Source organism: Moschus berezovskii, chromosome 5 (genome assembly GCF_049115385.1).
Source record: "Moschus berezovskii isolate FMDL1 chromosome 5, NW_MosBer_1.0, whole genome shotgun sequence".
In the NCBI taxonomy this organism is placed as follows: Eukaryota; Metazoa; Chordata; class Mammalia; order Artiodactyla; family Moschidae; genus Moschus; species Moschus berezovskii.
The window spans coordinates 94,582,901-94,608,015 of NC_142464.1; the positions used below are offsets into that span (position 1 = coordinate 94,582,901).

Consider the following 25,115-nt stretch of genomic DNA (forward strand, 5'->3'; position numbering starts at 1 on the left):
TGTTTTTCTTGTTTCTTGAGCTACAATTGTATTGCTATAAAATTCCCTCTTAGAATTGCTTTTGCTGCATCCCATAGGTTTTGAGTTGTTGTATTTTCATTGTCATTTGTTTCTAGAAATTTTTTTATTTCCTTTTTGATTTCTTTAGTAACCTGCTTATTATTTAGAAACATGTAGTTTAATCTCCATGTGTTTGTGTTTCTTATAGTTTTTTTCTTGTAATTGATATCTAGTCTGATAGCATTGTGGTCAGAGAAGATGCTTGATACAATTTCAATTTTCTTAAATTTACTGAGGCTTGATTTATGACCCAAGATGTGGTCTATCCTGGAGAATGTTCCATGTGCACTTGAGAAGGTGTATTCTTCTGCATTTGGATTGAATTCCCTGAAGTTATCAATGAGATCCATCTCATCTAATGTGTTATTTAAGACTTGTGTTTCCTTATTAATTTATGTTTTGATGATCTGTCCATTGATGTGAGAGGGGTGTTAAAGGCTCCTACTATTATAGTGTTACTGTCAATTTCTCCTTTTCTGTTTGCTAGTGTTTGTCTTATGTATTGAGGTGCTCCTTTGTTGGGTGCATAGATATTTACAATTGTTATGTCTTCCTCTTGGATTAATCCCTTGGTCATTATGTAGTGTCCTTCCTTATCTCTTGCAATCTCCTTTATTTTAAGGTCTATTTCATCTGATATGAGGATTGCTACTCCAGCTGTCTTTTGCTTCCCATTTGCATGGAATATACTTTTCCATTCTCTTACTTTCAGTCAATATGTGTCTCAAAGTCTGAAGTGGGTTTCTTATAGACAGCATATATATGGGTCTTGTTTTTGTATCCATTCAGCCAGTCTGTGTCTTTTGGTTGGAGAATTTAATCCATTTACATTTAAAGTAATTATTGATAAATATGTTCCTATTGCCATTTTCTTAATTGTTTAGGGTTGATTTTGTAGATCTTTTTCCTTCTCTTGTATTTCTTGACTACATAAGTCCCTTTAACATTTGTTAAAAGGTGGTTTGGTGGTACTGAATTCTCAACTTTTGCTTGTCTGAAAAACTTTATTTCTCCATCAATTTTGAATGAGATCCTTCCAATAATCTTGGTTGTAGACTTTTCCCTTTCAGTTCTTTAAATATATCCTGCCATTCCCTTCTGGCCTGAAGAGTTTCTGCTGAAAGATCAGCTGTTAAGTCTTTGGGGTTTTCTTTGTATGTTATCTGTTGCTTTTCCCTTGCTGTTTTAATATTCTTTGTGTGTGTGTGTTTGAAACTTCCCTCATAGAGTAGTTCGTAAGCATCTGCCTGTAATGTGGGAGACTTGAGTTCAATTCCTGGGTCAGAAAGTTCCCCTTGGGAAGGAAATGGCAACCCACTCTAGTATTCTTGCCTGGGGAATTACATGGAGAGAGGAGCCTGGCAGGCTACAGTTCATGGGATCGCAAGAGTCAGACATGACTTAACACTATCTTTTTCTTTCTTTGTGTTTAGTCTTTGTTAGTTTGACTAGTATGTGTCTTGGCGTGTTTCTCCTTGGGTTTATCCTGTATGAGACTCTTTGTGCCTCTTGAACTTGATTGACTATTTCCTTTTCCACGTTGGGGAAATTTTCAGCTATAATCTCTTCAAACATTTTCTCATATCCTTTATTTTTCTCTTCTTCTTCTGAGACCCTTATAATTCAAATGTTGGTGTGTTCGATTGTCCCAGAGGTTTCTGAGACTATCCTCAGTTCTTTTTATTCCTTTTACTTTATTCTGCTCTTCAGAAGCATTTTATCTCCAGCTCACTGATTCCCTCTTCCACTTCAGATATTCTGCTATTGAACCCTTCTAGAGTATTTTTAATTTCAGTAATTGTGTTGTTTGTATGTTTATTCTTTAATTCTTCCAGATTTTTGTTAATTGATTCTTGCATTTTCTCCATTTTGTTTTCAAGGTTTTTGATCATCTTTACTATCATTATTCTGAATTCTCTTTCAGACAGTTTGCCTATTTCCTCTTCTTTTTTTTTTTTAACTTCTGTGTTTCTAGTTTGTTCCTTCATTTGTGTAGTATTTCTCTGCCTTTTCATCTTTTGTTTTAACTTATTGTGTTTGAGGTCTCCTTTTCCCAGGCATCAAGGTTGAATTCTTTCTTCCTTTTGGTTTCTTCCCTCCTAAGGTTAGTCCAGTGGTTTGTGTAAGTTTCGTATAGGGTGTGATTTGTGCTGAGTTTTTGCTTGTTCGTTTTTCCTCTGATGAGCAAAGCTGAGTGAGGTGGTAATCCTGTCTGATGATGACTGGGTTTGTAATTTTGTTTTGTTTGTTGTTTAGATGAGGGGTCCTGCACAGGGTGCTAGTGGTGGATGGGTGATGCTGGGTCTTGTATTCAAGTTGTTTCCTTTGTGTGAGTTCTCACTATCTGATACTCCCTAAGGTTATTTTCTGGTAGTCTAGGGTCTTGGAGTCAGTGTTCCCACTCTAAAAGCTCAGGGCTTGGTTTTTTCTGTCCACTTAGCTTCATTTGAAAATGAGCTACTTTAATTAACTTCTCACCATTGTGGCATCAGAGACCAAGCTTGTCAGTCTTCTTAGAGGTGCTCATTCTGAGCCCTGTGGCCCTGGAGTCAAACCATTTCTCCCAAGTTTAACAACATGATCAAAAATCTCCGAGAAATCAAAAATGCAAGGCCAGGAGGGAGGTCAACTGTCAGAAATACTTGAGCTCTGAGCCAAGCACTGCATTTTACTTGCTGTGTCACCTTGAGCAATCCACTTGATCTTTCTGAGCCCCTTTCCTCCTCCAAGGCAGAGCCTGAGAGCGTGGCAGCCCAGGAGCAAGCAGATGCCTTTTTGAAGGTCTCCACGCCTGTGTGCTCTGCCCAGCCAGTCCCAGCCCTGGTGCACTGTGAGCTCCCACAGGCACCTAGACAACCAGGCATGTGGCTCCTGCTCCCAACAACTTTTCATCACAAAATTCAACAACTTAGAATTTAACAACTTAGATTCCAACATGCGACAAACTAGTAAATGCCAGATAGATAATCTGAATAGCTTCAAAATATTGGGGGGGGTAAAAGGTTTCCAATTTAAAAGTTTCCCAAAAGCAAATACCCAGGCTCAGATGTCTCACTGAAGAATTTTACCAAACAAATAAGAATTGACAGCTTTATGTTGAGTTTTCAGAGAAGGTCAGATTATTAAGGACAGCTGGGAAATAGTAGTAGCAATATTGTGCTGACATAAGGATTCTGTTCCTATATAATTTTGGAAAATTTGAGTATGCAAATTTAGGCTAAAACATACTGTGTTTTTAAAAATTTAAACACTTTCTTATATAGTTCACTTCTTATGGTAACAGGTGAACAAAGCATTTGAGCAATCACTTTACTATGTGATTGAGAAAGAGTTAAAAGTCATGTTAAAAACTGATTTGCTGTTTAGAGTATACCTTGCAGTTGTTTTCCCAGAAAGATTTAGGAATGAGATCAATTGGCAGATGTGTTTTCACAACCCGGGGTGATGGATTCTTCTCCAGTTGTTCTAAACCTGAGGAAATTTAGTTTGGTTATATAGGTACCACAGTCTCCAAGGAGCCTGCATTTCCTGAGTTTCTCAACCAATCTTTTGAAATACTTTTGAGTAGTATATAATGTTGATAAATTTTGAACAAATCACAAGCCTCATAAATGTGGATTCTAAGAGCCAGTATTTTCTAATGAATAAGAACTTGGGTTCTCTATTAGCATCTTTGGGTTCAAATCCTAACTTTCTCACTTATTCATCATCAAGCATCTGAAAGTATCCTGGAGTTTCAAGGCTTCACTTTCTTTACCTCCAAAATGAGGAGTAATAATACCAACCTTAGAAATTTGGAGTTTCATCATACCTCATATTGACTTTTGCTTTGCAACAACTATTATATTGTTAGTATAGATAATATATTTTGCAGAGCATCAGCTGTTATATCTGCATTTTCATTATCTCCTTTATGAGTCATATATATGTATACACACACACACACACACACACACACACTATGTATATACAAAATGAAACTGTTGCTTCATTCTGTCTCCTAACTTAACCAAAAGATTCCTCAGCCTTTTCTGTCTTGTGATTATTTTGCCATGCAAGGTCCTTTAAAGGATCCTCCTACACACATAAATATGAATGTTGGGAATATGTAAGGACATCTCAAGTATGCACCTTCAGGCTCCAGAATAAATCTGAGTGCCAGTTTACTCTCCTTCACCTGCTGTATCTCACCTACTTCCTCTCTAGTGATTCTTCACAGACTGGTTCTCTACCCTACCCTCATCTCTCATCAGTTATCTTATTCCCCAGTCCCTTATTACTTTGATCCTATCACTTTTTCATTTAATATTTTTCTATGGTTCTGGAAACTCAACTCATTCTGCACTCATTTTGGTTACTTGTCCCAGAATGATCCTTTAGTTGCAAGATTTATCATTTCCTTGCTGACTTCAGACAACCACACAGAAAGAACAACACCTTTTCAGTTGATCCTTGTATCACTGTAGAAGTAATGAGTTCTAGTAGAGGAGAGAATATGAATTCTTCTTTTTACACTGATAGACACATTCACCACCGTAATAGTGTCTTCTTATCCCATGTTTCTAGCAGCATTCAAGAGCCAACCCTTGTTTTTGAACCCTTCTCATTTGCCTACAGGACACCCTAGTCTGCTCATTCTCTCTTAGTTCACTGAATATTCCTAAGAATTATAAGCCCTGCATGATCTGTCCTGTCTAGTCTTCAATTGTTTTAAATCTCACCTTTCCAATCTTTCATTGTTGATTTTTGGTGGCAGTGATTATTTTTAGTCCCCAGACTACCACCCAGTTCTTTTCTGCATCTAGGACATGATATCTACTCCTTCATCTTCCTGAAATATGCCTTCTTTAGCTGTGTACAAAGCTTTAGGTCTCCATTCAGAGCTAAGATCCCTAAATATCCAGTCTAAAGTAAAATCTCTTGTTCCCTTTCATAGAGCCCTACCTCTGGATATGTTAAACTAACAGTATTCATATATCGCTAGTTTATTCACTTATTTAATGTCACAATATTATTATTGTTTATTATTATTATTTAATGTCACAATATTATTGTAAGCTCATTGGGGACAGGAAATTCAGTTTACTTATCATTTTATATCTAGCCCATAGATCAGTGCATAATTCTTTAGAAAGTTCTTTAGAAAATTCTAGAAAATTCTGCAGAAAATAAATATTTCTGCAATGAAAAAATGAATCATATTAAAAATAAATTTTGTATTTTAAGAATTGGTACTTCTTTATTTAATTACAGCAAGGATCTAAGTTAAGAAATTAATCTACCAAATTTATTTATTTAAAGCATAAAGTTTTGTTACTTACAAGACCTGGAAATTATAGAGCACACCTGGTGCCACACAGCAAGGTCATTAGTGGAGAGAGAGTGAGTGGGCCTGGGGTTCTGCTTTAATATTATTCTGGGATGAGAGGCCTAGGATTTTAAGTGCTCACTCTTTAATGGTGAATTTAAAACATAAAAGTAGAAATTTAAACCACAGGAAGAAAAAGTAACAAGATTTATTAACGATCACCTTCTTTAAAATAGATGCCTCTTTCAAATTGATGCTTCACTGGCAATCAAATCATATGTCAAGAACTTGGATTGCGAAAAAGAAAAATACAAAACCAAACTGTAAGGTTTTACACTACAGTTGGCCACCAAGAAATCCAGTGATTAAGAAAAAAGAACTTAAGCTGCTTTAGGAATACAATGCCAAGCTAAATAGGAGAAATTATAAACAGCCTTATAGGGCTGCCAATAAAATATAGGATACTCATATACTGCCAAATTTATTAATAATGAACTTTTTATTTTAAAAGGTATTGGTATTTATTTAGTTGGAGCTTCCTCAGTGGTTCAGCAGTAAAAGAATCCACCTGCAATGCAGGAGATGCAAGAAATGTGGGTTCGACCCCTGGGACAGGAAGTTCCCCTGGAGGAGATCATTTTAACCCACTCCAGTATTCTTGCCTGGAGAATCCCCTGGACAGAGGAGCCTAGTGGGCTATAGTCTTTGGGTAGCAAAGAGTCGGACATGCCTGAAGAGACTGAGCATCCACACACATTTATTCATTTACAGCAATATTCTAAATTGAAAAATTAATCTGATAAATTTTATACACCAGAACTCAGTAAAAGATAAGAAACTTTTTTATCAGTGAAATTTCTAGTCATTTTCCATAGTAAAATTCTTTTATCTTTGGTTATTATACCTGGATATACATGTGATGGACTAAACTACAGGTTCTCTGCATGCCTTGGTTACTGTTCTACTTGCATGCTTCTATTTCATGTAACCAAATACACTCCATTTTTCTTGAATGGAAATCACAGATACAGTAACTAATACATTACTATAAAATTATATAATTCCTGGGTAATTTAAAATTACCTGAAATCCTTAGTCCAGGAAAAGCCAGTTCCAACATTGGAACTTTCGCAGTTATAACGTCTCGCTTACATTTTTCAACATCCCCATCATGTAGAACCATGTCCACAATTTCACTGATCCAAGTGGTACCTGTGGCCAAAGAACATTTTTTTAACCTTCACCTGAATGTAAGGGAAGGTCCCCGTTGGAAGCCTGCCATCTTGATATATTCTCTTAGAAAATTAATTCTGTAGAATTTACCCTTCTATGCCCCAAATGTCTATTTTCATATAATCAAAGTAAATGGCTAGATCGACTGTTAGGAATACTAACTTTATTTAGGGTATGAACAATTTTGTACAGAAGCTGATTTTCAGGAAACAAAAGTTGAAGTTAGACCTCCATTTATCAGGTCACAGAACTCACCTGATTTGGGGTAAGTGACTATCACGATGTCATCTGGTCTGCTTTGGAACTGTTCAATCTTTTCCCAGTTGTTTCCGAAAGCATAGGTGATAGGACAGCCATGGATTACCTTCAGATTTTTTCTCAGGACATCTTTTGAAGAAGTCATCTTTGTTCCAGATTATACAAATACCTAATGCACTACCAAATCATGAAGAAAAGAGAGAATGAAATTAAGAAGCTGAGTAACTAAATTTATTAAGACACTGCAATTTGACAGAGTAAAACTGGCCTTTAACACACAGAGAATAAGAGATCTAAATACAAAGGGCATTTTTATGGGTGTTCAGCAGTAGATTGCAAGAGTAGCAGCTGGCTTAGTCACAAGCAGATCAAAGGTCTTTAGTGGAATGGAAGCCTGGGAAAGAAATAGGACTGAACATTTAAAAATCCCATTTTCCAGAAATACGCTAAAAAAATCTGGACATATTATTCTTCATCATACTTCTGTTGAATCTCATTTTTAAAACTTATTTATTTTTAATTGAAGGATAATTGCTTTACAATATTGTGTTGGTTTCTGCCACATATCAATATGAATCAGCCATAGGTATACTGAAATCCTTTCCCTCTTGGACCTCCCTCCCAACTCCCACCCCACCCCACCCCACCCCACCCTTCTAGGTTGTCATAGAGCCCCAGTCTGAAATCCCCTGAGTCATCCAGGAAAGTCCTACTGGCTATCTATTTCACATATGGTAATTTACATGTTTCTATGCTACTCTTCCATTCTTCCCACCCTCTCCTTCCCTTCCCTCCCCCCAGTGTTCATAAATCTGTTCTCTATGTCTGCATCTCCACTGTAGCCCTCAAAATAAGTTCATCAGTACCATCTTTCTAGATTCCATATATACATTCATTAATATGCAGTATTTGTTTTTCTCTTTCTGACTTACTTCATGCTGTATAATAGGATCTAGGTCCATCCACATCTTTAGCACTGACTCAAATATGTTACTCTTGTGGCTGAGTAATATTCCATTGTACATATGTACCACAGCTTTTTCTTTTTTATTCGTCCATCGATGGATATGTAGATTACTTCCATGTCCTAGTTACTGTAAATAGAGCTGCAGGGAACACTGGAGTATATATGTTTTGTTCAATTAAAGTTTTCTCAGGATACATGCCCAGTAGTTGAATTGTTGGGTCATATGGTAGTTTCATTCCTAGTTTTTTAAGGAATCTCTTTACTGTTCTTTCATAGTGGCTGTATCAATTTACATTCCCACCAATAGTTCAAGAGGGTTCTCTTCTCTCCACAACCTCACTAGCATTTACTGTTTGTAGATTTTTTTTGATGATGTCCATTCTGACCAGTGTGAGGTGATATTTCATTGTAGTTTTGATTTGCATTTATAAAATAACAAGTGATGTTGAGCTTATTTTCATGTGTTTATTAGCATCTATATGTCTTCTTTGGAGAAATGTCTGTTTAGGTCTTTTGCCCACTTTTTGATTGGGTTGTTTGTTTTTCTGGTATTGATTGCATGAGCTGCTTGTATATTTTGGAAATTAATCCTTTTTCAGTTGTTTCATTTGCTATTATTTTCTCCCATTCTCCCAAGGTATTGTTTTCTCCTTGTTTATAGTTTCCTTTGCCATAAAAAGCTTTTCAGCTTAATTAAGTCCTTCTTGTTTATTTTTGTTTTTATTTCCATTACTCTGGGAGGTGGGTCATAGAAGATATTACTGTGATTTATGTTATAGAGTGTCCTGCCTATGTTTTCCTCTAAGAGTTTTATAGTTTCTGGTCTTATATTTACGACTTCAATCCATTTTGAGTTTATCTTTGTGTATGATGTTAAGAAGTGTTCTAATTTCATTCTTTCAAGAGCAACTGTCCAATTTTTTCAGGATACTTATTAAAGAGGCTATCTTTTCCCCATTGCATATTTCTGCCTCTATTTCCTTCAGGTTGTCCATTTTATTGGCATATAGTTGCTCAAAATAGTCTCTTATGATCCTTCTTATTTCACGTTGTCTGTTATATCTTAGTCTTTTACGTTTCTAATTATGTTGATTTGATTCTTCTTTTTTTCTTGATGATTCTGGTTAGTGGTTTGTAAACTTTGCTTATATTCTCAAAGTATCAGGTTTTACTAATCTTTACTACTGTTTCATTTATTTCTGCTCTGATCTTCATCATTTCTTTCCTTCTACTAACTTTGGGATTTTCTGTTCTTCTTTTTCAAGTTATTTCAGGTGTAAAGTTAGGTTGTCTATTCAATGATTTTCTTGTTTCTTGAGGCAGGATTTTATTACTATAAACTCCCTCTTAGAACTGCCTTTTGTGCATCCCATAGGTCTTGGGTCTTCATATTTTCATTGTCATTTGTTTCTGGGAATACTTTTATTCCCCTTTTTAATTTCTTCAGTAGCCTGTTCATTATTTATTAATGTATTGTTTAATCTCCTTGTTTTTGTGGGGTTTTTTATTTTACAGTTTTTTTCTCTATAATTGGTATCTAGTCTCATAGTGTTGTGATCAGAAAAATGCTTCATATAATTTCAATTATCTTAAATTTACTGAGGCTTTATTTGTGACCCATGTTGGGGTTTGTCATGGAGAATGTTCCATGTGCACTTGAGAAGAAAGTGTATTCTGCATTTGGATGTAATGTCCTGAAGATACCAATTAGCTCCATCTGGCCTAATGTGTCATTTGAGGCTTGTGTTTCCTTATTAATTTTATGGCTTGATGATCTGTCCATTGGTATAAGTAGGCTGTTAAAGTCCCTTACTATTATTGTGTTGTGGTCAATTTCCTCTTTTATGTCTGTTAGTGTTTGCCTTATGTATTGAGGTTTTCCTATGCTGGGTGCATAAATAGTCATAACTGTTATGCCTTCTTCTCAGATTAATCCCTTGATCATAATGTAGTGTCCTTCATCTCTTACAATAGTCTCTATTTTAAGGTTTATTTTGTCCGATATGAGAATTGCTGCTCCAGATTTCTTTTGATTTCTATGTGAATGGAATATCTTTTTCCTTCCTTTCACTTTCAGTCTGTATGTGTCTCTAGGTGTGAAGTGGATCTATTGTAAACAGTGTCAATATGGGTCTTGCTTTTGTATGCATTCAACCAGTCTTTTTCTTTTGGTTGAAGCATTTTATCCATTTACATTAAAAATAGGTATTGATATATATGTTCCTACTGGCATTGTCTTAATTATTTTGAGTTTGATTTTGTAGGTCTTTTCCTACTCTTGTGTTTCTTATCTATAGAAATCTCTTTAATGTTTATTGTAAAGCTGGCTTGTGTTGCTAAATTTTCTTAACTTTTACTGTCTGTAAGCTTTTGATTTCTCCATCAATTTTGAATGAGATCCTTGCTGGGTAAAGTTTGTAGATTGGTTGTAAATTTTTTCTTTTCAGTATTTTAAATATATCCTGCCTTTCCATTCTGGCTTGCAGAGATTCTACTGAAAGATCAGCTGTTAATTGTATGGGGTTTCCCTTGTATGTTACTTGTTGCTTTTCCTTTTCTACAGTTAATATTCTTTCCCTGAATTTAATCTTTATTAGTTTGATTAGGATGTATTTCAGTGTATTTTTCCTTGGGTTTGTCCTGTATGGGGCTCTCTGTACTTCTTGGACTTGATGGTATATTTCCTTTCCCATGATGTGAAAGTTTTCAACTATCTCTTCAAAAATTGTCTCAGACCCTTTCTTTTTCTCTTCTTCTTCTAGGACCCTTATAATTCAAATTTTTATGTGTTTAATATTTTCCCAGAGATCTCTGAGACATCCTTAATTTTTTTCATTCTTATCTTTTTATTCTGCTCTTCAGCTGTTATTTCCACCATTCTATCTTCAAGCTTACTTATCCATTCTTCTGTCTCAGTTATTCTGCTATTGATTCCTTCTAGAGTATTTTTAATTTCAGTAGCTGTGTTGTACATCTCTGTTTGTTTTTTCTTTATTTCTTCTAGGTCCTTGCTAAACGTGTTAATCAATTCTTTCATTTTCTCCATTCTACTTTTGAGGTTGTGTATCATCTTGTTATAATTACTCTGAATTCTTTTTCTGATTTTTTTCTAACTTACTGTGCTTGAGGTCACCTTTTCACAGGCTTTAGGGTCATATTCCTTCTTCCATTTGGTTTCTGCCCTCAGTAGGTAAGTTTGGTCCAGTGGTTTGTGTAAGCTTTGTATTGGTAATGAATTGTGCCTGTGTTCTGTTGGGAGGTAGTGCGGTCTTGGTTTTTCCCCTTCTAGTGGAGAGGTCTGTGTGAGGTGGTATATTTTGGAGTGTCTTTGAGAATCCGCTGTACTGATTGATGATTGGGTTTGTAATTTTGTCTTGCTTATTGTTTGGGTGAGGCGTCCTTCACTGGGTGTTGTGGGCAATGGGGTGATGCCAGGTCTTGTATATAGGTGGATGCCTTCATGAGAGTTCTCACTAACTAATACTCCCTGGGGTTAGGAGTTCTCTGGTAGTCTAGGGTCCTGGACTCAACACTTTCAGTCCAAAGGCTCAGGCTTGATTTATGGCCAGGGACCTGAGATCCCACAATTTTTTAGTTATGGTATTAAAGATGATTAAAATAAACAAACAAGAACAAAAGGAAAAGTAAAACAAGAAACAAAAAGATGACCCTTAGACAATGGTAAGTACAAAATCAGACTAAAACTTTTTAAGCAATAAAATATACACCCACACACACACACACACACAAACAAAACCAAAACAGTCCAAAGAAAAGAAAGTACAAGAGAGTGACCCAGTGAGCAAAGGAAACCAAAAATGATATAGACCAATTAAAATCAAAGCTAAGTAAAACACAAACTGAAAAACAAAACCAAAGCAGAATGCCAACCAGGAAATAAAGCAAAGAAAACAAACAAAAACTAACAAACATGATGAATGAAAGAAAGAAAAAGGAAAAAATAGAAAATCAAAGTTAAATGCAAGTTTATTAAAAAGGGGGGCTTCTTAGGTGTTGCTAGGGGTAAAACACCTGCCTGCCAATGCAACAGACGTAATGAGATGGGGGTTTGATCCCTGGGTTGAAAAGATCCTCCAGAGGAGGGCATTGGCAGCCCCGTCCAGTATTCTTGCCTGGAGAACCCCATGGACAGAGGAGCCTCGTGGGCTACGGTCCATAGTGTCACAAAGAGTCAGACATGACTGAAGCTTCTTACAACACACATCAACATAATTTATATATATATATATGAAAAAAATAAAAAATAAAAAATTTTTTTTTGGTAATTAATTTAGTTTTTATTGGAGGCAAATTATTTTACAATATTATATTGGTTGGTTTTGCCATATATTGACATGAATTCGCCCCGGGTTTACATAAGTTCCCCCTCCTGAACCCCCCTCCCACCTCCCTCCTCCCTTTATCCTCCCTCTGGGTCATCCCCACATGCCAGCCCCAAGCATCCTATAACATGCATTGACCCTGAACTAGTGATTCGTTTCACATATGTCAACATACGTTTTTCAATGCCATTCTCCCAAATCATCCCACCCTCACCCTCTCCCACAGAGTCCCAAAGACTGTTCTATACATCTGTGTCTCTTTTGCTGTCTCGTATACAGGGTTATCATTTGCATCTTTCTAAATTCCATATATATGCATTAGTATACTGTATTGGTGTTTTTCTTTCTGGCTTACTTCACTCTGTATAATAGGCTCCAGTTTCATCCACCTCTTTAGAACTGATTCAAAATATTCTTTTTAATGGCCGAATAATACTCCATTGTGTATATGTACTAAAGCTTTCTTATCCATTCGTCTGCAGATGGACATCTAGGTTGCTTCCATGTCCTGGCTATTATAAACAGTGCTGCAATGAACATTGGAGTACATGTGTCTCTTTCAATTCTGGTTTCCTCGGTGTGTATGCCCAGGAGTGCGATTGCTGGATCATATGGCAGTTCTATTTCCAGTTTTTTGAGGAATCTCCACACTGTTCTCCATAGTGGCTATACTAGTTTGCATTCCCACCAACAGTGTAAGAGGGTTCCTTTCTCTCCACACCCTCTCCAGGATTTATTGCATGTAGACTTTTGGATAGCAGCCATTCTGACTGGTGTGAAATGGTATCTCATTGTGGTTTTGATTTGCATCTCTCTGATTATGAGGGATGGTGAGCATTTTTTCACGAGTTTGTTAGCCATCTTTATGTCTTCTTTGGAGAAATGTCTGTTTAGTTCTTTGGCCCATTTTTTGATTGGGTCATTTATTTTTCTGGAGTTGAGCTGCAGGAGCTGCTTGTGTATTTTGGAGATTAATCCTTTATCAGTTGCTTCATTTGCTATTATTTTCTCCCATTCTGAAGGCTGTCTTTTCACATTACTTATAGTTTCCTTTGCTGTGCAGAAGCTTTTGATATTAATTAGGTCCCATTTGTTTAATTTTGCTTTTATTTCCAATATTCTGGGAGGTAGGTCATGGAGGATCCTGTTGTGATTTATGTCGGAGAGTGTTTTGCCTACGTTCTCCTCTAGGAGTTTTATAGTTTCTGGTCTTACATTTAGCTCTCTAATCCATTTTGAGTTTATTTTTGTGTATGGTGTTAGGAAGTGTTCTAGTTTCATTTTTTTACAGGTGGCTGACCAGTTTTCCCAGCACCACTTGTTAAAGAGACTGTCTTTTCTCCATTTTATCTTCTTGCCTCCTTTGTCAAAGATGAGGTGTCCATAGGTGTGTGGATTTATCTCTGGGCTTTCTATTTTGTTCCATTGATCTATATTTCTGTCTTTATGCCAGTACCATACTGTCTTGATGACTGTGGCTTTGTAGTAGAGCCTGAAGTCCGGCAGGTTGATTCCCCCAGTTCCATTCTTCTTCCTCAAGATTGCTTTAGCTATTCGAGGTTTTTTGTATTTCCATACAAATTGTGACATTATTTGTTCCAGCTCTGTGAAAAATATCGTTGGTAGCTTGATAGGGATTGTATTGAATTTATAAATTACTTTGGGTAGTATACTCATTTTTACAATATTTATTCTTCCAATCCATGAACATGGTATATTTCTCCATCTATTAGTGTCCTCTTTGATTGCTTTCAGTAGTGTTTTATAGTTTTCTATGTACAAGTCTTTTGTTTCCTTAGGTAGATATATTCCTAAGTATTTAATTCTTTTCGTTGCAACAGTGAATGGAATAGTTTCCTTAATTTCTCTTTCTATTTTCTCATTATTAGTGTATAGGAATGCAAGGGATTTCTGTGTGTTGATTTTATATCCTGCAACGTTACTGTAATCATTGATTAGCTCTAGTAGTTTTCTGGTAGAATCTCTAGGGTTTTCTGTGTAGAGGATCATGTCATCAGCGAACAGTGAAAGTTTTACTTCTTCTTTTCCAATTTTGTATTCCTTTTATATCTTTTTCTGCTCTGATTGCTGTGGCCAAAACTTCCAGAACTATGTTGAATAGTAGTGGTGAGAGTGGGCACCCTTGTCTTGTTCCTGACTTTAGGGGAAATGCTTTCAGTTTTTCACCATTGAGGATAATGTTTGCTGTGGATTTGTCATATATAGCTTTTATTAGGTTGAGGTATGTCCCTTCTATTCCCACTTTGTGGAGGGTTTTTATCATAAACGGATGTTGAATTTTGTCGAAGGCTTTCTCTGCATCTATTGAGATAATCATATGATTTTTATTTTTCAGTTTGTTAATGTGGTGTATTACGTTGATTGATTTGCGAATATTGAAGAATCCTTGCATTCCTGGGATAAAGCCCACTTGGTCATGATGTATGATCTTCTTAATATGTTGTTGGATTCTGATTGCTAGAATTTTGTTAAGGATTTTTGCATCTATGTTCATCAGTGATATTGGCCTTTAGTTTTCTTTTTTTGTGTGGTCTTTACCAGGTTTTGGGATTAGGGTGATGGTGCCCTCATAGAATGAGTTTGGAAGTTTCCCTTCCTCAGCAATTTTCTGGAAGAGTTTGAGTAGAACAGGTGTTAGCTCTTCTCTAAATTTTTGGTAGAATTCGGCTGTGAAGCCTTCTGGACCTGGGCTTTTGTTTGCTGGAAGATTCCTGATTACAGCCTCTAGTTCCTTGCTTGTGATGGGTCTACTCAGATTTTCTATATCTTCCTGGTTCAGTTTTGGAAAGTTGTACTTTTCTAGGAATTTGTCCATTTCTTCCAGGTTATTCATTTTATTGCCATATAATTCCTGATAGTATTCTCTAATAATCCTTTGTATTTCTGTGTTGTCAGTTGTGATCTCTCCATTTTCATTTCTAATTTTATTGATTTGGTTCTTCTCCCTTTGTTTCTTGATAAGTCTGGCTAGTGGTTTCTCAATTTTATTTACCTTCTCAAAGAACCAGCTTTTGGCTTTGTTGATTTTTGCTATGGTCTCTTTTGTTTCTTTTGCATTTATCTCTGCCCAATTTTTACAATTTCTTTCTTTATACTGACCCTGGGGTTCTTCATTTCTTCCTTTTCTAGTTGCTTTAGATGTAGAATTAGGTTATTTAGTTGACTTTTTTCTTGTTTCTTGATGTGTGCCTGTATTGCTATGAACTTCCCCCTTAGCACTGCTTTTACAGTGTCCCAGAGGTTTTGGGTTGTTGTGTTTCCATTTTCATTCATTTCTATGCATATTTTGATTTCTCTTTTGATTTCTTCTATGATTTGTTCATTGTTCAGCAGCGTGTTGTTTAGCCTCCATATGTTGGCATTTTTAATAGTTTTTCTCCCGTAATTGAGATCTAATCTTACTGCATTGTGGTCAGAAAAGATGCATGGAATGATTTCAACTTTTTTGAATTTACCAAGGCTAGATTTATGGCCCAGGATGTGATCTATCCTGGAAAAGGTTCCGTGTGCGCTTGAGAAAAAGGTGAAATTCATTGTTTTGGGGTGAAATGTCCTATAGATATCTATTAGGTCAAACTGGTCTATTGTATCATTTAATGTTTGTGTTTCCTTGTTAATTTTCTGTTTAGTTGATCTATCCATAGATGTAAGTGGGGTATTAAAATCTCCCACTATTATTGCATTATTGTTAATTTCTCCTTTCCTACTTGTTAGTAATTGTCTTACATATTGCGGTGCTCCTATGTTGGGTGCATAAATATTTATAATTGTTATATCTTCACCTTGGATTGATCCTTTGATCATTATGTAGTTTCCTTCTTTGTCTCTTTTCACAGCCTTTGTTTTAAAGTCTATTTGATCTGGTATGAGTATTGCTACTCCTGCTTTCTTTTGGTCTCTATTTGCATGGAATATCTTTTTCCAGCCCTTCTCCTTCAGTCTGTATGTGTCCCTCGTTTTGAGGTGGGTCTCTTGCAGACAACATATATGGGGGTCTTGTTTTTGTATCCATTCAGCCAGCCTTTGTCTTTTGGTTGGGGCATTCAACCCATTTACGTTTAAGGTAAGTATTGATAAGTGTGATCCCGTAGCCATTTTCTTTATTACTTTGGGTTCGAGTTTATACTCCCTTTCTGTGTTTCCTGTCTAGAAAAGATCCTTCAGCATTTGTTGGAGAGCTCGTTTGGTAATGCTGAATTCTCTCAGCTTTTGCTTGTCTGTAAAGCTTTTGATTTCTCCTTCATATTTGAATGAGATTCTTGCTGGGTACAGTAGTCTGGGCTGTAGGTTATTTTCTTTCATCACTTTAAGTATGTCTTGCCATTCCCTCCTGGCCTGAAGAGTTTCTGTTGAAAGATCAGCTGCTATCCTTATGGGAATCCCCTTGTGTGTTATTTGCTGTTTTTCCCTTGCTGCCTTTAATATTTGTTCTTTGTGTTTGATCTTTGTTAATTTGATTAATATGTATCTTGGAGTGTTTCGCCTTGGATTTATCCTGTTGGGGACTCTCTGGGTTTCTTGGACTTGGGTGATTATCTCTTTCCCCATTTTAGGGAAGTTTTCAACTATTATCTCCTCAAGTATTCTTTCATGGTCTTTCTTTTTGTCTTCTTCTGCTGGGATTCCTATGATTCGAATGTTGGAGCGTTTAACATTGTCCCAGAGGTCTCTAATATTGTTCTCATTTCTTTTAATTTGTTTTTCTTTTTTCCTCTCTGTTTCATTTATTTCTACAATTCTATCTTCTAGCTCACTTATCCTGTCTTCTGCCTCTGTTATTCTACTGTTTGTTGCCTCGAGAGTGTTTCTGATCTCATCTATTGCATTATTCATTGTATATTGACTCTTTTTTATTTCCTCTAAGTCCTTCTTAAACCTTTCTTCCATCTTCTCAATCCTTTTCTCCAGGTTATTTATCTGTAACTCCATTTTGCTTTCAAGATTTTGAATCATTTTCACCACCAAAATTCAAAATTCTTTATCAGGTAGATTCCCTATATCTTCCTCTTTTGTTTGTGTTGGTGGGCATTTATCTTGTTCCTTTACTTGCTGGGTATTTCTCTGCCTCTTCATCTTGCTTATAATGCTTTGCTTGGGGTGGCCTTTCCCTCTTCTGGCAGTTTGTGGAGTTCTCTTTATTATGTAGTTTCCTCGCTGTGTGTGGGGTTGGACAGGTGACTTGTCAAGGTTCCCTGTTTATGGAAGCTTGTGTCGGTGTTCTGGTGGGTGCAGCTGGATTTGTTCTCTCTGGAGTGCAATGAAGTGTCCAGTAATGAGTTATGAGATGTCAGTGGGTTTGGAGTGACTTTGGGCAGCCTGTATATTGAAGCTCAGGGCTAGTTTCCTGTGTTACTGGAGAATTTGCGTGGTATGTCTTGCTCTGGAACTTGTTGACCCTTGGGTGGTGCTTGGTTTTAGTGTATGTATGGAGACGTTTGATGAGCTCCTATCGATTAATGTTCCCTGGAGTCAGGAGTTCTCTGGTGTTCTCAGGATTCGGCCTTAAGCCTCTTGCCTCTGGTTTTTGGTCTTATTCTTGGAGTAACTTCTAGACTTCTCTATCTGTCATTTCCAAGGTGGTTCCCTCTGTTTTAGCTTCTGTTTGCTGGTCTCTACAGTGTCTAATTTCCGCCCTGGTACTAGGGGGTGGTTGGACACTTTTTAAGGCTCAGTTGTTCAGTCCTGTTCTGGGAAGGGAGGAACACTGCAGACGAATATCTCTGGTGTCTGTGGGGAGTGCTCGCAGTGTCTCGGCCACACTGGGTTTGCCCCCGCTCACAGCATGTATGCTGTCCCAGTCTACAGTGCACAGGCTCTAGGTTGCTCTGATGGGAACTGTCCAAGGCCGGCGCCAGGTTGTATGCACTTCCCAGATCTGAGCGGCTCAAGTTCAGGTTCTCAGGTACTCCACAAAGGAGCAGACTTGGTTGGGCCTGCGTTTGTGCCTTCCCTGGTCCGAGCAGCTCAGGTGACCAGGTGTTTGGCGAGCACGGTCTCTGCAACTTATTGCCTCCCCAGTCCCCGCCACTCAGTTTTCTGGGTGTACAACCGGCGCACCTTCTCAGGGGGATATCGACCGGCCCGAGCCCAAGAAGTCCTGATTAACAACAAGCCTGTCTGCAGTTTGTATCAGATGCCTTTCTGGGGCCGCGGTTGCCCGCTCCGGCTCTGGCTGCGCTCCCTGCCTGTCTCGGCGGGGGATGGGGGATGGGCCAGCCGCAGCCGGCTCACTCTGCTCAGTCCTTTATTCTGTGAGCAGGGCTGGCTGAGGCTTAGGTTAGAGCTTTCCGCCTTTTTGTGGGGAAGCTATCCCACAGTCTGCTTTGCTCTCCCCAGTTCTCTCAAATTGTTCTCGCGGCATTCAAGCCCAGTCCTCTCTCTAAGCAGTTCAGCCGGCTCCTCCCTGCCCAGCCCCCGCTTGCTAATGGCGTATGCAGGCGTCTGCGCTGCTTCTCCGCTGGGAGTTACCATTTGGCAGGTAATCTGTGGGTTTTTAAAAAATCTTAAAAAAAAAAGAAGAGGGTTATGTGGCCCTCTGAGCTTCCAAGGCTCACCACAGATTCGCCAGTGAGAGTGTTTCCTGGTGTTTGGAAACTTCTCTCTTTTTAAAGCCTCCCTTCCTGGGACGGAGCTCCGTCCTTACTTCTTTTGTCTTGCTTTTTATCTTTTATGTTTTTTCCTACCTCCTTTCGAAGACAATGGGCTGCTTTTCTGGGTGCCTGATGTCCTCTGCCAGCATTCAGAAGTTGTTTTGTGTACTTTACTCCGCATTCAAATGTTCTTTTGATGAATTTGTGGGGGAGAGAGTGGTCTCGCCTTCCTATTCCTCCGCCATCTTGTTCCTTCTCCCTAGAAAAATTTTTAAAATGAAAAAAAAATTCCACAGAATTGCAAAAGGCCAACATAGAGGTAGAAATATATAAAGGAAATGAAAATTGGGATTTAAAAAGTTCTCAAAAGCTTAAGTAGAGTAATATTAATAATAAAATCAACCACAGGAACAGGGAAGAAAAATCCAGATCCAATTACAGAACAAATCAAAATATAAGAATAATCAAAATGTTTTTCTTGGATAGTCCACCTCTGCCTCCTTAAAATGTCTTCCAATAATGGGTTGGTTAGTCCCTGGACCTGCTATGGGGACAGCTCAGACTAATCTGACCCTACTCCTGCAAGTTCCTGGCCCTACTCCTGCGTGTTCTTGCCTCCACTGTCCACAGCTGCCAGAGCTACTGCCTTTTATTTTGCGGGAAGTCTCATTGCCCTTTTATATATTCCACAGACACAGAATCTACCTAGTTGATCATGTGGATTTATTGTTTTTTAACTTTAATTGGAGGCTAATTACTTTACAATATTGTATTGGTTTTGCTATACATTGACATGGATCTGCCCTGGGTTTACATGTGTTCCCCATCTTGAACCCCCCTCCCACCTCCCTCCCCATATCATCCTTCTGGATCATCCCAGTGCACCAGCCCCGAGCATCCTGTATCACGCATCAATCCTGGACTGGCGATTAGTTTCACATATGATAATATACATGTTTCAATGCCATTCTCCCAAATCATCCCACCCTCGCCCTCTCCCACAGAGTCAGAAAGACTGTTCTATACATCTGTGTCTCTTTTGCTGTCTTGTATACAGGGTTATCGTTACCATCTTTCTAAATTCCATATGTATGCGTTACTGGAAAAGACTCTGATGCTGGGAGGGATTGGGGGCAGGAGAAGAAAGGGATGACAGAGAATGAGATGGCTGGATGGCATCGCCGACTCGATGGACATGAGTTTGAGTGAACTCCAGGAGTTGGTGATGGACAGGGAGACCTGGCGTGCTGCGATTCATGGGGTTGCAAAGAGTCGGACACGACTGAGCGACTGAACTGAACTGATACTGTATTGGTGTTTTTCTTTCTGGCTTACTTCACTCTGTATAATAGGTTCCAGTTTCATCCACCTCATTAGAACTGATTCAAATGTATTCTTTTTAATGGCTGAGTAATACTCCATTGTGTATATGTACCAAAGCTTTCTTATCCATTCATCTGCAGATGGACATCTAGGTTGCTTCCATGTCCTGGCTATCATGAACAGTGCTGCAATGAACACTGGAGTACATGTGTCTGTTTCAATTCTGGTTTCCTCGGTGTGTATGCCCAGGAGTGGGATTGCTGGATCATATGGCAGTTCTATTTCCAGTTTTTTAAGGAATCTCCACACTGTTCTCCATAGTGGCTGTACTAGTTTGTATACCTACCAACAGTGTAACAGGGTTCCATTTTCTCCACACCCTCTCCACTACATAATAATCAAAGCATCAATACAAGAAGAAGATATAACAATTATAAATATATATGCACCTAACATAGGAGCACCGCAATATGTAAGACTAATGCTAACAAGTATGAAAGGGTAAATTAACAATAACACAATAATAGTGGGAGACTTTAATACCCCACTCACATTGATGGATAGATCAACTAAACAGAAAATTAACAAGGAAACACAAACATTAAATGATACAATAGACCAGTTAGACCTAATTGATATCTATAGGACATTTCACCCCAAAACAATGAATTTCACTCTTTTCTCAAGTGCACATGGAACCTTCTTCAGGATAGATCACATCCTGGGCCATAAATCTAGCCTTGGTAAATTCAAAAAAATTGAAATCATTCCAAGCATCTTTTCTGACCACAATGCGGTAAGATTAGATCTCAATGACAGGAGAAAAACTATTAAAAATTCCAACATATGGAGGCTGAACAACATGCTGCTGAATAACCAACAAATCATAGAAAAAATCAAAAAAGAAATCAAAATATGCATAGAAATGAATGAAAATGAAAACACAACAACCCAAAACCTGTGGGACACTGTAAAAGCAGTGCTAAGGGGAAGGTTCATAGCAATACAGGCATACCTCAAGAAACAAGAAAATAGTCAACTAAATAACCTAACTCTACAGCTAAAGCAACTAGAAAAGGAAGAAATGAAGAACCCCAGGGTTAGTAGAAGGAAAGAAATTGTAAAAATTAGGGCAGAAATAAATGCAAAAGAAACAAAAGAGACCATAGCAAAAATCAACAAAGCCAAAAGCTGGTTCTTTGAGAGGGTAAATAAAATTGACAAACCACTAGCCAGACTCATCAAGATCATGTGGATTTAATCTGTAGCTTGTACAGCTGGTGGGAAGGTTTTGGGTCTTCTTCCTTAGCCACACTGCACCTGGGGTTCAATTGTGGTTTTATTTCCACCTCTGTATGTGGGTTGTCCACAGGAGTTTGCTCCTGAGGCTGCCCTGGAGGTTTTAGGTCTGCCTCAGTGAGGACAGGATGTGGAGGTGGTGCAGAGCTTGGATCATGGGAACCTTGGCAACGCCATGTACAAGGGGAGCCAGCAGCCATTGGTGCAGTAAATATGGTGCTATAGTTTTTTTTTTCCCTAGCCTCTGTCACCAGGCTTCAAAGGGCCTCTTTATCTGATCTTTCTCTGTTGCTCAGGGCATCAGGCACTTAAAGGGCCACCCTCTCTTGGGTCTATTGGTCAGCTGCTGGCTCTTGCATGTGGGGAAGAGAGGCTACAGTGATGGCTCCACCCTCTGCATGTGACTCAGCAGTATTGCCTTACCTCCATGATTGCCCAGCTTTCCTTCCAAGGTATTCCCCTCCTCCATCTCCTCCTTCATGTCCCCTCTCACTATCTCCCTGCAGTCAACAGCAGATCTCACCCTGGGATTGCTCTCCAATCCCTACAGTCCAGCTCCGAGCCACTGCGCATTCCAGGGGACTCGAATCCTGTCCCAGGGTATGTAGGGCTGCGGCAAAGATTGTATGGTTCTCATTCCATTCGTACTGTCACAGATGAGCTGCTGCACTCTCCAACAGCCTCAAATGCTCCTCTTCTGTCCCAAACAATTGCCCTGATGTGGGTATTTGATCCCTGCTTCAGGTCCCCACCCCCCACCACGTACATGTCCAGTCCTGATAATTCTCGTTTCCCCCCCCTTCCTACCGTAATTTCTGTGGATCAATTCCTTTCCGGTGGTCAAAGACTCCTGCCCACTCTCAGCTGGTGTTCTGCAAGATCTTTTGTGTCTGAAGGTATATTGCTGATGCATCCATGGAGAGAGAAGTACACCACATCCACCTTCTACTCCGCCATATCGTTTCTCCTTATTTTTTCCTACAGGAAATATGTTGTCTTTCTCACTTTGGTTCTTCTGCATATAATGCATTTGTTTTCTCTGTCTGCTTCTAAGATAGTCTATAATATCACTGGTTTTGAGCAATTAAATTATGATGTTCCTTCATGTAGTTATTTTAATGGGTTTGTATGTGTGCCTGTGCTCTTGTTTATTGAACTTCTGTGAATTTGGGGTTTGCAGTCAATATTTTTTAAAATATCTTTTTTCAGGGTCTCTTTCTCTTCCTTCTGATACTCCAAGATACATGAATTTGCATTGAAGCTCTTTTAATTTTTTAAAAATCTTTTTTTTCTTTTTGTGTTTCAATTCAGATAATGTCTATGGCTATATTTCTTTATATTCACTAACTTTTTCTTCTGCAATGTGCAATCTGATTTTAATCCCTTCCAATGTTTGTTGTGTTTTTTTTTCCCCCTCAGACATTATAGTTTTCATCTCTAGAAGATCATTTGAGGAATGATTATACTCTTCCTGTCTCAACTTTTCAGTTCAGTTCAGTTCAGTAGCTCAGTCACGTCTGACTCTTTGCGACCCCATGGACTGCAGCACACAAGGCCTCCCTGTCCATTACCAATTCCCAGAGTTTACTCAAACTCATGCCCATTGAGTCAATGATGCCATCCAACCATCTCATCCTCTGTCATCCCCTTCTCCTCCTGCCTTCAATCTTTCCCAGCATCAGGGTCTTTTCAAATGAGTCAGCTCTTCACATCAGGTGGCCAAAGTATTGGAGTTTCAGCTTCAGCATCAGTCCTTCCAATGAATATTCAGGACTGATTTCCTTTAGAATACACTGGTTGGACCTCCTTGCAGTCCAAAGGACTCTCAAGAATCTTCTTCAACACCACAGTTCAAAAGCACCAATTCTTCAGTGATCAGTTTTCTTTATTTCTTTAAATAATCAGGTCCAACTCTCACGTCTATACATGACTGCTAGAAAAATGATAGCCTTGACTAGACAGACCTTTGTTGGCAAAGTAATGTCTCTGCTTTTTATATGCTGTCTAAGTTGGTCATAACTTTCCTTCCAAGGAGTAAGCATCTTTTAATTTCATGGCTGCAATCAGCATCCGCAGTGATTTTGGAGCCCCCAAAAAATAAAATCTGACACTGTTTACACTTTTTCTCCATCTATTTGCCATGAGGTGATGGGACCAGATGCCATGATCTTCGTTTTCTGAATGTTGAGCTTTAAGACAACTTTTTCACTCCCCTCTTTCGCTTTCATCAAGGGGTTCTTTAGTTCCTCTTCACTTTCTACCATAAGGGTAGTGTCATCTGCATATCTGATGTGATTGATATTTCTCCCGGCAATCTTGATTCCTGCTTGTGCTTCTTCCAGCCCAGTGTTCCTCACGATGTACTCTGCATATAAGTTAAATAATCAGGGTGACAATATACAGCCTTGACGTACTCTTTTTCCTATTTGGAACCAGTCTGTTGTTCCATGTCCAGTTTTAACTGTTGCTTCCTGACCTGCATACAGGTCTCTTAAGAGGCAGGTCAGGGGTCTGGTATTCCCATCTCTTTCAGAATTTTCCACAATTTATTGTGATCCACACAGTCAAAAGCTTTGGCATAGTCAATAAAGCAGAAAACTTTTAGAACATATTGATTATTGTTATAACAACTGTTTTAATACCTTTGTTTGCTCACTCTAACATCTGTATTAGTTCTAGATTATTTTCAATTACCTGATTTTTCCTTTCACTATTGTTGCCTTCTTCTGCTAATTAGCATGCCTGATACTTGCTATTGTATGTCTGATATTGTACCTGGGTTTTCCTCCCTGAGTTGTGGCCCAGGAATTCTCTCAAAGCAGTAAATGGGGGAAATAATAGGGCCCAATTTGTTTTCTATCCACAGTCTTGTTGGTTGTTTCACATAAGGGGAAACATTTAATTTATGATTCTCTATTTCACTTAAAAGCTATGAAGATTAACTTTATGTGTCCACTTGACTGAGCCACCAGATGCCCAGACATTTGGTCAAACATTATTCTGAGTGTTTCTGTAAGGATGTTTTGGGATTAGATTAATGTTTAAATGGGTAATGCTAAGTAAAGCAGATTGCCCTCCCTAGTGTTGAATGACCTCGTTCTGTGAGTTTAAGGCCTGATTAGAACAATAAATCTGAGTAAGAATGAATGCTTCCTACCTGATAGCCTTTGAACTGTAATACAGCTTTTTTCCTGCCTTCAGATTGGAATTAAAACATCAACTTTTCCTGAGTCTGAAGCCTGGCAGCTTTTGAATTAAAACTATACCATTAACTCTCATTGTTCTTAGACTTCAGACTCAATTGGAATTAAATCATCAGCTATTCTAGGTCTCCAGCTTGCAAATCATCTTGCACATATTGGGACTTGCCCACCTCTAAAATTATCTAAGCCAATTACATATTGATAAATCTCTTTGTGTATATATACATAAATATTTATATACAATAAAAATTGTTTTGCATATTTTTGAGTGGCAACTATTCTTATCATAATAATCCTAAATAATACTAATCCTTAATTAGAATCTTATTGATCTGCTAAACTATTAAAAACATCTTGAGAGTATATTGGTCAGGATTCTCCAGAGAAATAGAATCAACTTATCCCAAGCTGGAGACCCAGGATAGTCAATGGTATAGTTCCCTTCTGAAGGCCAGCAGGCTTGAGACCCAGTGACAACTCATGTTTAAGTGTGAAGATAGGAAAACATGA

At 38.2% G+C, this 25,115-nt stretch overlaps 1 protein-coding gene across 1 annotated transcript in view; it reads right to left on the reverse strand.

Annotated features, from left to right (window-relative positions):
- SULT1B1 (sulfotransferase family 1B member 1) overlaps positions 1-25,115 on the reverse strand; it is a 43,347-nt gene that overhangs the window by 13,092 nt on the left and 5,140 nt on the right. The window contains exons 2-5 of the mRNA XM_055434646.2: positions 18,874-19,039; positions 6,857-7,036; positions 6,452-6,580; positions 3,434-3,531 (exon numbers count right to left, since the gene is read on the reverse strand). Coding sequence (XP_055290621.2) covers positions 3,434-3,531; positions 6,452-6,580; positions 6,857-7,004 — 375 coding nt within the window. The 5' untranslated portion in view covers positions 7,005-7,036; positions 18,874-19,039. The remainder of the gene's footprint in view (positions 1-3,433; positions 3,532-6,451; positions 6,581-6,856; positions 7,037-18,873; positions 19,040-25,115) is intronic.